The sequence below is a fragment of the Euprymna scolopes genome, chromosome 29, assembly GCF_053919585.1.
Source record: "Euprymna scolopes isolate OS-2025 chromosome 29, ASM5391958v1, whole genome shotgun sequence".
In the NCBI taxonomy this organism is placed as follows: domain Eukaryota; kingdom Metazoa; phylum Mollusca; class Cephalopoda; order Sepiida; family Sepiolidae; genus Euprymna; species Euprymna scolopes.
In genome coordinates this window covers 43,008,950-43,025,352 of record NC_136510.1, presented here as the reverse complement: position 1 = coordinate 43,025,352, position 16,403 = coordinate 43,008,950, and the positions used below count along the sequence as shown (strand labels likewise).

General features: G+C 33.3%; 1 protein-coding gene across 3 annotated transcripts in view; it reads right to left on the bottom strand.

The window, feature by feature from the left end:
• Positions 1-834: 834 nt before the first annotated feature.
• Positions 835-16,403, bottom strand: part of LOC145252617 (phosphoribosyl pyrophosphate synthase-associated protein 2-like) — a 105,499-nt gene continuing 89,930 nt past the window's right edge. For all 3 annotated transcript variants that reach the window (XM_080112335.1, XM_080112333.1, XM_080112334.1), the window contains exons 6-9: positions 12,196-12,403; positions 8,542-8,612; positions 7,451-7,597; positions 835-1,705 (exon numbers count right to left, since the gene is read on the bottom strand). In XM_080112335.1, coding sequence (XP_079968461.1) covers positions 1,547-1,705; positions 7,451-7,597; positions 8,542-8,612; positions 12,196-12,403 — 585 coding nt within the window. In that variant the 3' untranslated portion in view covers positions 835-1,546. The remainder of the gene's footprint in view (positions 1,706-7,450; positions 7,598-8,541; positions 8,613-12,195; positions 12,404-16,403) is intronic.

Genomic DNA, 16,403 nt, shown 5'->3' with positions numbered 1-16,403 from the left:
ACTGGCTTTACCCAGTCGTCTCCCGCTAGTATTAAAATAAAATTAACAAATTACATTAAAAAATAAAAATTAAATTATAAAATACACAAATTTTCTGCTAAGCAAACCAAGTCAAAATCAAACAAAAAATGGCTCCTCCAGTTTCCTAGAGAATCTTATGGGATCAAATTATAAACAAAATAACAATCTTATGAGATTAAATTATAAATAAAATAAAAAGAAAACATGAAAAGAAAGCAACAAGTCCCTTTTTCCCCAAATAATAAATAATAAAAAAAAAACGTTTGCTTTTACTAGTAACTCATTTATTTGTTTATTTATATATTTATATATATATATATATATATATATATATATATATATTCTTTTGGTCTAGAAAATTCTAATTCTGAGAAGGAAGATACCAGCCTTGTTTTTCATGGGGTGCAGCAGAGTGCATCGTTGTTGCAAATGTCAATTTTTATAAAATGCCTGGATGTGAGAAGGCAGACAACAAATACACAAGTTAAGGCAAACGTCTAAGCCTATTTTTTTCTCTTCCTTTTCACGTTGTGTGGAGCTTGTTTAAGAGTCAATTATTGTCATGCGATATGAAAAGGCCAAAATGAATCAACAGCAGGACTTGAACCAACAACACTGGAACAACTTGTAAAAAAAAAAAAAGAAAAAAAAAAGGTTATCACTGGGTGTGTGGGTGGTGGAGAATGAGGGTTAGAATGACTTTGGCACCAATTTTCACCTGGCCCCCGTTTACTTGTAGATTAAGAACATTTTGATGTGTCCTTGAAAAGAGGGGATTGGGAGAGAGGAAGGTGGAAGTAAAAGGTAGGAGTAGTGGGAGGAAAACAGAAGTGGGGGGGGCAGGGAAGACTAGAGAAATAATTTTTTTTTTTTTTTTTTTTTTTTTAAGTGGGTAAACAAAGGAAACAAGAAAACTATAGTTTTTAAGGAACTTCCATATTGACATCATTATTTGAGCCTGTATTTATGATGATGTTCCGATTTACTTGTGAGAGAGGGAGGAGATATGGGAAGAGAGGAGGGCGGAGAGGGAAAGGAGGAGGAGATAAGGGTAAAGAGGGGTGGAAGAGTTAAGGGCAGAGAGGAGGAAAAGAGGAGGGATGAGACATCGGAAGGGGGAGGAAACGAGGGATGAAATATGGGAAGAGGGAGCAAACGAGGAGAAGGAGACATAGCCAGAAAGGAAGGAAAGATAAGGATAGAGATGGGGGAGAGAAGGAAGGAGAAAATATGGGTAGGGAGGGAGAAAGGAGGGAAGAGACAGGCAGGGAAGAGGAAGGAGGAGAGAATAGCAATAAGGACAGAGGAAGACGTAAAGATAGGAAGGAAGAAAAGGATAAGATAAAGAGGAGAAAAAATAAGGGCAAATAAAGGGGGAAGAGATAAAGAAAGACAGAAGGAAGGAAGGAGTAGGGGGAGAAGTAGCGATGATAGGAAACTCAGTTGGGGTAGGGGATATGAAAGAAAGTGACCACAGGCTCTCAACTGGCGGGTTGTGTCAAGGGGGTTTGCATGTCAATCTGGTCTAGTCATCATAGCCAATGTTCTTGAAGAGGTACGACATGGATTCTCCATAGTGAATACGCCTGATGGCCTCAACCAGCATCATGCTCACATCCACCGTTTTGATCTTGTGACACTGAAGCTTCTGAATGTCATGGGGAACAGTGTTGGTCACTACAACCTGAAATGCAAAAGTAGATATGAATGTTTGGGGGTGTGTGAGAGAGAGAGAGAGAGAAAGAGAGAGAGAGAGAGACAGACAGACATAGAAAAACCAAAAAAATTGATTGGCTAAAATAATAAACAAAAATAAAATAAAATAAAAAACAACTGCTTTTGATTATCTGTTGAACAATACACAGTAAAATGGCACAAGTGAATGAAGAGGAAAAAATGGCACAAAGCAAGAACATAAAGTAGTGTCTATTTACCTCCACTCCAGGAGGTTAGACACAAGGTCAAGTGTGGGTTTTGGGTTATAGTCAGCTAATGTACTTCCTAACTGCCGACATAGCACTACCAGAAGTGGTGACAAGGCAAATAAATTCCTTCGCTTTTTTCTCTCACACTTATATCTTCCCTGTGCATGTAACCTTTTTTTTTTTTATTACATTTTTCCTATCTTTTTGTTTTTTTTAATTTAATAATCATTGAAAAAATTTTTCGGTCCAATTTTAATTAAGCATTATTGAAATTAGTTTAATTTTTTTCTATAATATTATAAAAATGTGATTTCAATAATTCTTATTATTGAAATCACATTTTTGTGCTCTTTAAAAAAATTTTTTTTTAAAGATTTCTTGAAAACAGTTTTTAAAATCTTTTTAAGTAATGAACTATTTAATAATAATTGTGTTCTTTTTTTTTTTGTTTTTTTGTATAATTTTGTTAATTTTTATTGTATACTTTTCGATAATGTCCTTTTCTTATATTTTATTTCAATAAATCGCTTCACAATAGAAATACTGAAGAACAAGTGAAGAAACTGATTTGCCTTGTGACCGCTTCCAGTAGGGCTACACTGGAAGTTAGGAAGTACATTAGCTGACTGTAACCGGGTTTGGAAAAGCCAGCAGAATAAGATTAACATATGTTGGCCTACAAATATGCCAGTACATGAAATAGACAATAAACTAATGATGATGACAACATCTTTAATTAAAAAGGTCAACGATGATGTTCATCTAAATAATCAAAATATGAGTGATTTTCAATGTATTTATGCAAGTATGCTTTTAAGATAGACTTAACTTCTTTCCTAGAACTGCCCACCTGTAGAACTATATACTATGGAGCTGTTTCTCAGCTAACTACAACATAGTAGCTTTCAAGTCTAATGTAAACAAGTTCTTGCTGAGTCATCCTCTTAAATAATCAGATTCTACCCAATTTCTACAACTACCAATCATTTCGGTGTTGTCTCATCAACCACCTAACACTCATTAACCCTTATCCTTGAGTTGCCTTTGGACCTTGATAAGTGATAACTCTCTTGTAAATAAAAAATATATCGTAAGTGACTACACTAAATCTGACTAGATTCAAACTTAGCATAACTGATTACATAAACTATGTAATAATAATAATAATAATAATAAAACTATTATTAATAATAATAATGATAATAAAAAAATAATAATAATAATAATAGCAGAAAAGTAGACTAAGTTCGTAATAATAAAACTTCACGATCAGTTTGAATGAGATACTAAAGCACTAAAATGTCAGAAGATGTGGAATTTTTTGTTTAAAGGTGACTTGAAAAGACAGACAGAAAATCTTATATTTGCTGCTCAGGAGCAGGCAATAAATACAAATGCAATCAATAGAAACATCTTTAGGAAGGACTGGTCTGATAAGTGCAGACTGTATGGTTGTAACTCTTGAAACTGTATCACACATTGTTGGTGCGTGTTCTACATTTGCTCAAAAAGCATATAAATGTTACCATGACAAAGTATATGCATATCTGCAAGGGAGTTTGTGCCAAAAGTTTGGAATTCAAGAGATGGACAAGTGGTTCGAACATCACCCAGAAGCAGTAGTGGAAAATGAGGATGTTAAGATTCTCTGGGATTTCATGGTTCAGTGTGACCGAGAGATAACTCACAGGAAACTGAATATTGTAGCTGTGAACAAAAAGACCAATGAATGCCAAATTATTGATGTGGCTTGCCCAAACGACTTCAATTTAGCAAACAAAAAAAATAAGAAACTACAAAACTATCAGAAACTGAGAATGGAGAACTTCCATTATGCCAATCCCCACAGGTGTGCCTGACTCAATTCCAGATGATCTTGAAAAACAGTTGAACTCCTTTGGAATCAAATACAACATCACCATACTCCAGAAGTCAGTTCTGCTTGGCACAGCAAACATCTTATGCCAGATGCTTTCCATCTAATTGACTCTTTGACTATGCTCACTAGCTTTGATATAAAAGCCCGCCTTTGAGTAAAAAAAAAAAAAGTGTAAAACATCACATCACCTGAAGTTGATGAAGATAATAAAATATTCAAACACACATTTTATTTGGGTGTACCAAAAGATTTTTCTTTTTAATGAAACAACAACAAAACAAAGTGTACATACACAGACACATTATTCAGTTAAATACAGAGTGCCCCACCCCCACCCCCATCTCAAATGCTAACCATGAAATCGCTGGTAAAATTCACAATAATTTCTGCAATTCAACCATATTTAAGAAAATAAGCTTCAATTAACGCCTGACTTGTCCACCAAGTTTCAGATGTTCAACAGTTTTTAAACATCTTGTTGAAATAAAAACAGAAACTGTTGAACATTTATGACTGAAACTTGGACAAATATAGTTGGACCGTAGAAATAATTGTGAATTTTATTACCAATTGTATGGGTAGCATTTCTCGGGAATGGAGAGAGTCATCCTCTAGTAAATCTCATAAAATCACACTTTTATATAGAATCTAAAGCATACAACCAATCACACTGACACACCAGTTCTCACTCGATTACTGAAGTTAAGCAATGTTGAGTCTGGTCAGTACCAGATGGGTGACCAATTTGGGAATACCAGTTGTTGTATGTAGGAGGTTGTCAACCCCTCCCTGCAAGAGCTGCAAAAATTTAACGTCTTCATCCCCCTGATGAGGATATACATGCAACTAGCTTATGAATTTCATACTCTCATAAAACTTCCACCTTTGGGGGAAGTCAGTTCTTCTGTGTTTATACACAATCTCTTGCATAAGGATTAGTTGTAGTTCGGTTGGTAGTAGCAGGCATATCAAAACTTGAGCAGAAATATACCAGGCAATTTGAATACTTCTACATATGTGCAGCTCTTTCTAATTTCCGTCCAGCTATTTCTTTCATTTTTTTTTTTTTTTTTTTAATCACATTCACCTCTAGCAAGGCATATTGTCACCTGGACATAAAGGGCTATTATTTAGGACCATGCCTAGGAAAGATTAACAAGATGTTGGCTTATGTTACATTTAAACTTCTGCATATCAGGACCGTGAGGGAAGCAAGTTCATCAGAGCACATTCAATTAAGATGCTTGTAAAACAGGCACCTAGATACAACATTGCAGCAATGAGACAGGGGATGGAGCTTAACAAAGTGGGATATATTAGGTTGAAGACTTTTTTGGGTCCTAGTCAAGAGGGAGAGACTAGTGGTAGATGCACCAGTCCAGATGTGACAACAATACTTCATGTATGAGCAAATGGTGGCTTTGTGGAGGCACAGGCTACTCTCAGGTGTGAGTAGCCTTTTAGCACGTTAGAGGAAACCCACCTTCTTTGCAGCAGCCTTCGCAATATCCTTAATGTATTTTGTTCCAGTTCATATTGCCTGCGAAGATTAAGCCGAGAAGTTTGAAGGAAAATCTCCGGTAGGGTGTTCTTTGTCATGAATATTGGTGGTTGGTTCTCGAGCAATTACAATTTAGCTCAAGTTGAGATACAGATCTGGCAGGATACTGTATTGCCTTCTTCATATGAGACACAAATTCACACCGAAGATGCCAAAGAGTTTTCCCCTCAGCCTCAAAACCACCAGAATTTGTTGTCTGAGGTATGGTCCTGTGCAGTTCTAGGATGTTCATTCTCCCAGTCATTTGCCTTCTCGCCCTTTGAAAAGGGGTAAGTTTATTGCAAATTGCTTGAGGCGCCCCTAATTAGGGAAATGTTGACGGGGCTGCCCAGGCACTTTTTGCAGGTAAAAGTGCTCTCCTTCTAAGGCACTGGCTTTTTAAATTTTCTGACCTTGTGTCACGCTTCACTCGGACCAAAATATTCGCTGACACAAATCCAACAGTAATGCCGATATGGTCCAACATGTCAATATGATCAACACTGACTCAAACAATAATGTCGATAATTAAAAATGCTCATACGAGCCAAGAGCAACGCATGAGGTAACTGTCAGATGACTCGTGTCATCTTTATGTGGCCCTTGGGTGAGTGCATTCTGTTATTTCAAGTGGTGTCCAGTGAAAGCATGTACACAGCATTCTTGGGCACTTCTGCATATACCCATCACAAGTGTCTGCCAGATTAATTTGCTTTGCATTCTTTTAATAGCAACATTAAAAAAATAAGTTTTTATTTTATTTGAAATTTTATAAATATGTTTATGAAATTATAAGAACACGTTTTTTTTTAAAATAAGCTTTTTATTTGAATTTTATAATAATAAATATATGTTTATGAAAGTATAAAAATCAAAAGGATTGGTCCACCGACAGTCGGATTTTGACCTTAGAATTCACCCTTGTTGAAATCAAAATAACAAATGAAATTATCGAAATCAAAATTACAAACATCATAAAAAAAAAAATGTATCCAATACATAATATTCCCAAAATAGTTTTAAAAGATTTTAAAAAGTGTTTTCAATAATTCTTTTAAAAATAAAACTAATTACAATAATTCTTGATTAAAATAAGACTGAAAAAACTTTTCAATGATTATCAAATAAAAAAATGGGAGATATAGGTGTGAGAGAAAAAGCAAAAGAACTGATTCTGATAGCAGCTGGAAGTTAGGATAGCTGACTATAACAATGGAGTCGCTAAATATAAAATACACATAAGGATGAGAGTTGTTTATAAAAAAGAAAAAGGGAAAAAAGTTAAAGAAAAAAAAGAAAGAGGAAAAAAAGAGAAAAAAAAGAGAAAAAAGAGAAAAAAGAAAGAGAAAAAGAGAAAAAAGAAAGAAAAAAGAAAGAGAAAAGAAAGAGAAAAAAGAGAAAAAAAGAAAGAAAAAGAAAGAGAAAAAAAGAAAGAAAAAGAAAGAGAAAAAAAGAAAGAGAAAAAAAAGAAAAAGAGAAAAAAAAGAAAAAGAGAAAAAGAAAAAAGAGAAAAAGAAAAAAGAGAAAAAGAAAAAAGAGAAAAAGAAAAAAGAGAAAAAGAAAAAAGAGAAAAAGAAAAGAGAGAGAAAAAAGAGAGAGAGAAAGAGAAAAGAAGAGAAAAGAAAGAGAGGAAAGAGAGAGAGAGAAAAGAGGGAAAGAGAGAAAAGAGGGAAAGAGAGAGAGAGAGAGAGAAAAAAAAGAGAAAGACAGAAAAAAGAGAAAGACAGAAAAAAAAGAAAGCGAGAAAGGAAAAAAGAAAGGGAGAAAGAGAAAAAAAATGAGCCATTACTTGCCTTGCATGAAAAATAATTCAAAAAGTTTCAGGATTTGCCTTCGACAATATAATTATTTCACAGGTCACACAAACATATCATGGAAATATTAAACATTATCAAAGATTAAGAAAAATCTTTAATGGTCACCTTTTCCACCATTGATTTCACTAAAGTACCAATATCTTATTTTATATATGAACTATTAAAGAATAAAGTTAAGACTTGCTTTTTCTCATCAGAAACGTTTTTTGGATGAGAAAGTGCCCGTTCTAACTTTCTTGGAGGAGGGGGAGGCAGTTTTGAAACTTACTTCATCAATAGGGGAGTCATCAATGAGTCTGGGTGCATCTGAAGAAAGGAGGCCATGCGTTGCCATCACATAAATCTTGTAGGCTCCTCTCGCTTTCAACGCTTCAGCAATTTTCACAAATGATTTCACATCGTCCACAATGTCATCCTGAAAAAAGAAAACATTCAACACAAACGTTAAACCAACAAATGAAACCAAGAAAAGTTAACGCATGACAGGTTTCCCAGACAAATTTCAAACTAAAATTTTAGGATTTTCCGTGATATTTTTCCATATATTCCAGGATAGCCTTAATACTTAAGAGTGTGTAGAATCAACCCTATATTAAAAAAAAAATTAGAGAAAAATCTGTACGATGTACATACCTGTGAAGGGGAAAAATCATATTCCAAAAATGACATAAATTGATCAAGTATTTTATTATTAAATAAGATAATCAAATTTTATAACTAACAGATGGGCTTTTCTGCTTGTGTGGTGATATAACTTCTCAAATACATTTCTGATATTAGGCTGTATAAGAGTGTTAACTTTGGTCAAAACTGGATTGTTCCTTATTTAATCTGATATTTTTTATATTTATCAGAGGCATTCCGATACAAAAGCCTAAGAAAACTCCCAGACATATAAAGTACATGTGTGTGAAATTTAAAAAAAAAAAAAAAAAAAAAAAAATACAACAGCTACAGAACTATTATGAAGGATCGTTATTTTCTGTTTCAATTCTCCCAAAAATTGCGAAGGGATTCATAAAACTGGTCCAAAAGTGACTATTTTATTTTACAAAAGATAAACTATTTCACATTTGGACACTTAGAAGGGCATTTTTTTTTTGTTTTGCTGAGAAAATACTGTGAAGTTTTGTATTTGTTGAAAGTGAATTCAATTATTAATTCACATGTGACTTTAATTTTAAGTTGAAAATAAACCTGTTTTAAAATAATTTTAAATGAGATTAAAAAAAAATCCTTTTTCTTGATAAACAGCAAACATAAGTTTGAATTAGTTTTCTTTTAACCATATATATTTTCTTGTATGAAACTAAGAAACCCCCCCCCCCAAAAAAAACTCAAGATCAACTTTTCACTTACAACGATGATGGCAATGCGCCCACCCACATCTCCAACCACATTTATAGGAGGTTTTTCTTTGGCTTGTAACACTAAAAAAACAAAAAGAAGAAAGATATATATACAGGTCATTTACATACATATAGTCATTTAGAGAAATAAGAAGGAACAACCCGAGTTATAAATTCATCAACATTTCGTCTTTATTTTGCAACTTCCCCAGGATGAATGAGATTAAGAAAACAAACAACACCAGTACAAAAATGTTTCACACGTAAAGTGTGATGCGGTTCTATTTCAGAATTGGAAAAAGACGTTGGAAATTCAAACAAGGAGGGGGGCTGCATTGTTAAAGAGAGGAAGATTTTTAATAACGTCATATAGCCGTTAATGTTTTTAAAAGATATGAACACAGTTAATATTCTTTCTGGAAAAAATGTGTCTGTTAAAATTTAAATATAGGTGTGTAACAGAAATGAAATGAGCGTGTTTTTGTTATGTAATTTATTGATTGAGATTATATGTATTAATTGTTACAGAAGGTGTTTCTATGGTGTGAGGTTAACCTGTGTTTACAATTAAATTATGTTCTTTTAATAAAAGTTTACTTATTAATGCCGCTACATTATAGAAACCTGCACGTTGTTTAATTGTGATTGAATTTGTGATAAGCGCTGATTCAAGAAATCTCTGGCATGGTTTATTTGAAATAAATTTAACTATTTTTGCTTATTTAAAGTCAAAGGTATGATTATGCTGCAATGAATGAGGGAATAATGCACTCAGAGAATTGAATTGCTATTTTTTATATCTCTTCTGTTCATTGAGCCTTTTTTCTAACTTACACTGGGTTTCACCAACGTATCTATGACGGCAATTTTGACAAGAAGTAGCTCCATTCATACACATTTTTTGTTCTCATATAGACAGTGACCTCTTGAGAACTGCATCTTCCCTGGCATTAAAAACCGACCAGACAAAGCTAGTAGATAGGAAATGTAGAAGACAAGGGATCAGAAAGGTCCAAAAGCGCAGCATAACCATGAATTCAGTATCAAAAGAATAGAAGCCTATAATACGAGTAAATGGAAATGACACCAGATATGAGGGACAGATGATTCTGGAAGAAGAATCACTTAAAACATTGGAAGAAAAAAAATCAAGAACAGATGTATTAATATGAATTAATGACGGTGTAATCTTAAAATCTTTATAAAGTTGTCTCCCTTTAACTAGGTTAATTTAAACCAACTTATTTAACCAGAATGCAGCGAATAAATAAAATTAGAGTTAAAATATAAATAAAATTATAAATACACATAAAAACAATAATATTGATATTGACGCTACATCATTAGGTTTAAAAAATAACAATAGACTTGAAATAAAATTAAAAAAAAAGAAAACAAACAAACTTGATTTCAAATTCATTCCAATTTCTGCAAAATTGCTCTCGTTCATAGCGGCCTACATATACACATTTGAATAAAAGTTGAACACATCTGATGAAGGGTAACTTCCATCAGATCACACTGACACAATATAATAATAATAATATATATATATATATATATATATATATATGCGTGAGTGTATTGTATAAATAAAAGGTGAAACTGCATAACTCATTACACGTTGTCGTATTTTGCTTCAGTTTGTGTCTATCTGTTACATCTCTGCATTGCATTGCCTTCTATGAATCACCTTTATGAAAAGGTTTATGTTTAATGAGAATACTCATTCAAGGATAAGTAAAATTAATTGTCTCAGTAGTAGGAGTGGTAGTAGGAGTACTCTAACACAAGATATGGTTTTGTTATAGTCAAATTTGACCACTCGATTGGTATAAGATGAGGACGATGTCACCCTACTAGTACTTTTTTACGACAACATGCAGTGAGTTGTCTCCCTTTCCAGACCAGTTGTGTCTGTTTAATATTCAAGTTAACTAGTAAATATATATTAGTGACTAGCATGCCGCCCAGTGTTGTTTGGTTGTAAAATATGATATTTTAATTTATGCAGATTTCATATTTATTATTATATTCTACTCAATATATAGTATTGATTTCAAAATGGAAAAAAAAAAAAAATGATTTGGGTGCCATTAACTAGAATAGAAACCGAAACCAAAACATATAGCTCTCCAAACTTATGTTATCATCTGACCTAAATCCATATGCATACGAACACTGCAAAACAATGTTGTTTAGCCTATTTGGGCATGCATATAAGAGCTCTTTCAATCGACTTACGCCTGTCAAGTGAAAAGCTTCTTTTTTTTTTTTTTTTTTTTCAATTTTGATCATTTAGCAACTATTTTTACTGATCAAATTTGTTCCACTAGACCAAATCCTCTAAATATCAAGTTTCAAGTTTGTAGAACAAAAATTTAAAGAGGAGTTTAGTAGAGACTATTCTTCACACAAACAAAGTCATTATATATATATATATATATATATATAAGATAGATAAATTTATTTAGTAGACATGAAATGTTATAGACACATAGATTAAAGTGACAATATGAAAAAAAAAAAAAAACAAAAAAAAACGAAAATATTTTGTATTAATATCAAAGTCATGATTAGATGAAATTTAAAATAAAATCTGTGGTAGGTTCTGATGATATCTAAGTATCAAATTTGACATAAATTTTCATTGGAAAAAATTTTTTTTTTTAGAAACAAAACTATATTTTTGTGAAATCAGTATAATAACAATAACAAACTAAAAATTTAGATCATACGGTATTAATCCGTTTTCCCTACTAGCATGGGTGCCCGTTGTTGCCAGGGTGTTTGGAGGTGTGTGTTGAGCAAAAAAAAAAAAAAGTGGTAGTAGGAAGACAGGCTCGAACTCGTACCGCAAAGGAGGAAAAGAACGGGATAAAAAACATAACATCTTTGCTGTTACGAGCACCGCCAAACCGGAAGTGACGTAGGTTTAAATTAAGGCTAGACAATCGAAAAGAGGGGATGACTTTCGAAAATATCGGTGAAAAAAGCGACCCCTCCCTGTAGAAAAGTGCCCAGTTGAGGGTGAAGAAATGTTTTTAGCCAATTTTTCGGTATTTGTCGTCTGAAGAGAGACGGGAGACAACAAAACAAGGGAGATAACTGCTATTAAAAAGCAAAGGGGAGATTACTGTAATTTATTAACAACTTGGAAATATAAGAAAATGACCGAATTACATGGGAAATTACAGGGCAGAAACTTGGCCTTTTGACCAAGTTCAAAGTGCGGCACTTCCATTTCTAGTTCTCTTTCAGTGGAGGAGAAACCCTTCACGACTGAGACAATTTTTATTTTTGTACCTTTTCTCCACATTAAAAAACGACCCTGGTGTCTAACTCTGCCCCGTGGGGAGGCATTGTAAATAGGTACAGGGCAGAGTTGTAAAATGCAGTATCTGTTCTGATACTATACAGCATATTTTCTCTTTTCGGTCAGTGGAGAAGAAATCGTTCTAGACAGTCAATCTTTATTTTTGTCCCAATCGAGAGTATACCTTTTTGAGGACATCGCATTAAAATCTAACTCTGACCTCTTTGAGAGGCAAGTAAATAGATAGGGACATAGGCAATGTTTGACACCCATGAATAGAAAACAACCAAAAAACTTTTTCTATTGAATCCAATGTAAAATAAATAAAAATGCATTAAAAGGCCTTACTCGGTAAATATTCAAGTCCATAGGTAAGTCGTCCACGATCCTGACTTGGCAAAGGAGGGGAATTTCGACCGTCTTCTCCACTTCCTTCCATTTTCTCTTCCCCATGAATTACAGCAATGGCCAGACCAAGTCGCTCGGCGTAAGATGTGACACGTTTCACAGAATTGGGATTTCGGGATACTATGACGGCATTTCGGTAATCAGGAATCTGAGGATATGATAAAGAAAAGAAACTTGAGACTGGAAAGTTACGTCTTTCTTATTGTTCTAGTAAAAATCGAGTGCTTGTCCAGAATTTAACCTATATTAAAATACAAAAATAAAGAAAAATCTGTATAATGTACATACGCATGTTGGAAAGAAAATATTATATTCCAAAAAGCATATTAATTAAGAAAATAGTTTTAGTTTTATAAATAAGATAATTTTTAAGTGAATTGGAGGATTTCCAATGACTTCTCACTCCTCAAGTTTAAATTATTTGGAGTTCTCTATCTTGTTCCTTCAACCTGTTTTCAAAATATGGTTTCTTGATTAGCCATAAAATTTGATTTTCTTATTAAAAAATTAAACTATTTGATCAATTTATTTGATTCTTGGAATACAATATTCTCTTTCTGTCGCAGGCACATATATTATACAGATTTTTCTTTACCTTTGTATTTTTAATATAGGAAATTCTGGACAAAAACTAAAAAGTGAAATATAAAAATAAAGATTCAAATAATGCAACAATTTAAACATGTAATGAGATTAGTTGTGTTAAGGCAGAAAAAGTTATGACTATAGCTGCTGTTGTATTTCTGTTGTGTTTAAAACAATGGCGACAAACACTGATGTATAAATATAACGATATCGCTTTATTGTCGGTGAGCGAGTGCAGATATGTGAAAAGTGTAGATGCAGATGAGGCAAATTCAATCAACTGTCAATCTCAATTCCGAGTTTAGTTTACAGACTACTTGGGGACACTTGCACACCGATTCTGGGATGTTGCATTCACTCTTTAAAGGTAAACACAATATTTCCATCTGTAGTTGACCTTTTCAGGCAGCATAACATTTGTATGAGGTTTAGAATCAATGAGCAACTATTTTATTTATAACAATCTACAGGGTGTTCCAAAATGGTTGACCACATTCTAAATGCCAATACCTCGGAAACTACTTGATGGATCTTAATGAAACTAAATACACTTTATGTTGAAGGTCATAAGTTTAATTGGTTAAATTTACAAAAAAAACTACAAATATTTGTTGGTTCTATGACAGATTTTCATAAATGTTCAATATGAGCGCCACCTGTGACTCTGCACACATCAAGTCAGTATTCGAACTCGTGCCAAACTCGCTGTAGCATTTAGGTATGCATAAGCAGCCCTTTTCTTGAAATTTTTGGTGGCAACTCCTAATTTGCTTTGTAGTTGAAGCCTTCTTTGTAAAATTTATAAAGGCGGCATGCTGCACTGACTTCGGTGACCAAGTCCGAGCATACTCTAACACGCAAAATGCCTTTTCTTTTGAAGTGAACAGCATTTCTTAGTCTGAAAAGGTAGAAATACCAAACATTACATACAAAAACTTGAAACGTTTCTATACAAGCTGTGAAAATTTGAGGTCATTCCAACGAAAATTGTCAAAATTATTGGCCTACGAAATCAGGTCAAACATTTTGGAACACCCTGTATTGTCTTTTGTTTCTTCTGACCAGAGGTTTTGAATCAATTAACAACTACTTTTCTTTATTTGCTACCTGTGTTAAGTTTTGAGACATTTGTGTTGAACAAAGATGGCGGCTTAGTTCAGATCAGTAACCAAGATGGCGACCAAGAATCAAATGGGGTCCATCGCGTAGTTAACCTCTTAAGTTCTGAGATATTATGTTGAACAAAGATGGCGGCGTAGTTCAGATCAGTAACCAAGATGGCGGCGAAGAATTAAATGTGGTCCGTGATGTAGCAAATGGCGAACTGACTGAATCCAAAATTCGACGATTTTTATAATAATTTTGCGACGTTTTGATTGGTTGTTTAGCACAGCCGTTGGTTATAAAAATGATTGGCAAATTCATTCGTCTCATACCCCCATTACAAGTCAAAAACTTTTTACACACACCCTTTTTTGATATAATGGAAAAATCCTTTCGGATTCAATTTTGGTTTCACTTGAGAAAAGGAAAGAAAAATAAATAAACAAAAAATAAAAATAAATGAAGAAAGAAAAATAAGCCAATAAAATAATTGTTTTTTTTTTCTTTTTCTTCTGGTTTTTATGGGAATTTGTCTTTATTCTCATCGGTCAAAAAGAATTAATATATTGGTATAATGTGTGCAAAAAGAAGCCATTTTTTTTTTGATACATATGAAAATAAACACTTTTTAAATATGTATAAACATACAAATAGAATACTTTTCAAATACATATAAACATATGCATAAAAATTCACAAATATACATTTGGTTTTAACAAATGTTTGTCAAAAAAAAAAAAAAAAAAGATACAAAAAGAATTATTTGATAAAATAAGAAGTTTACAAAAGGGTTTTAACAAGTGGCTTTTTTTTTTTTTGTAACAAAAAAACTGGAAACATTATGTTAGGTATTAATTGGTTAATTTGGTTAGTAAGGTAGAAATGGTCGCAGTTTAACATCGTGCCCGGGACAATTTACAATTTTTTTTTTTTTTGGTGTGATTTTAACTGTTCATGCTTCTCCTTTTGGGTTTCTGAAAAGAGATTTATTCATAATTAGATTCCAAAAAGTTTGGTTATAAAATGTCTTAATTTTATTCTTTTTATAGGTTTAGTGAAAATGAGTAAGAGCCACATATTCTGCTTCACAGGTAGAAAGTGCAACAATTTGTTGCTTTTTAGTTTTCCAAGAGATCATAGGTCCAGTCTTTGACAGTCTAAAACAATACCCCGCTATACTTTTTCTATCCTCAGAGTTAGCCCAATCCGAATCCGAGAAGCCTTCTAAATTTAGGGGATATGTGGATTTTTTAAATCTTGAAGATTGTTCCTTGGTTCCTTTTAGGTAATGAAGGATTTGTTTTGCACGATTAAGGTCTTTAATTGTCGGTTTCGATAAGTTTTGAGATAGCTTTATTACAGTGTAACATATGTCAGGCCTTGTTGCGGTCATCAATTAGATGAGGCTTCCTACCATTTCCCTGTATATTCGGTTATCTATGAATTTTGTTTCGGTCCCTATATTTTTTATTTATGTCCATTTCGATGGGAGTTGAATGCGGCTTACAATCTTGCATTCTGAACTTGAGCAGAATTTTTTCAATGTATCGTGATTGGTTCATAGTTATAGTTTCATTTTCACAGGTAAATTTTATACCGAGGAATCATGACAGACGTCCAAGATCGGCCATTTTAAATTTTTTATTAATTTTTTGTTAAGAAATATTACTACAGACATTTTTGGCAAAACTTTATCCTATTTCTTCTTAAATAAAGTTTTGAACTATTATTGTTCTCCTGTGCTTTTAATGACAACACTGAAGTATACAAATACGATGATATATGTTTATTGTTGGTGGCAGTGAATGAGTGCAGGCCACACATTCATCTGCAAATGCCCATTTTGTGATCTCACGCTTGCAGTTCACAGTGCAAGACACACTGGACTGTAATTGGAATGTATTAAAAGTTAAATGGTTTCCAAATGTGACGTCGAACATCTAAATCGTCACAGAAAAAAGATTGCTGTTCATTCTCTACTCTTTTATATTATTTTCATGGTAGGTGCTTGACTAAACTCCAATTTATGCCCAACCACCGGAAATATTCACGACAAAAACATGTCTAACTATAACCACTGTAAATAATTTCCTTTCATCTGTGTACCTAAAAATAAATGAAACTTTAATGTGCAAAATTTCTTCCCTGAAACTACCCATCTACGGAATATTACAAAGCCATTTCCCAGCAGACAATATAGTCATTTAAAAAATTTGTAAACGCCTGTATTTCTACAAAGCTACTGTTTGCCCATTCACAGAGTATTGTTTCCAACTTTGGGCTGGTGTTCCAATCACTAGTCTCCCCCTCTCGGACAGAGTACAAAAATAGTCTCTAACCTAATAGGTCCTGCACTATCTATCAAGCTTTGGCCCCATTGCCACAATGTGGAATCCCTGCGCTTGTTTTACAAACACTTTCACAAAATCTGCTCCGATGAACTTACTGGACTTGTATCC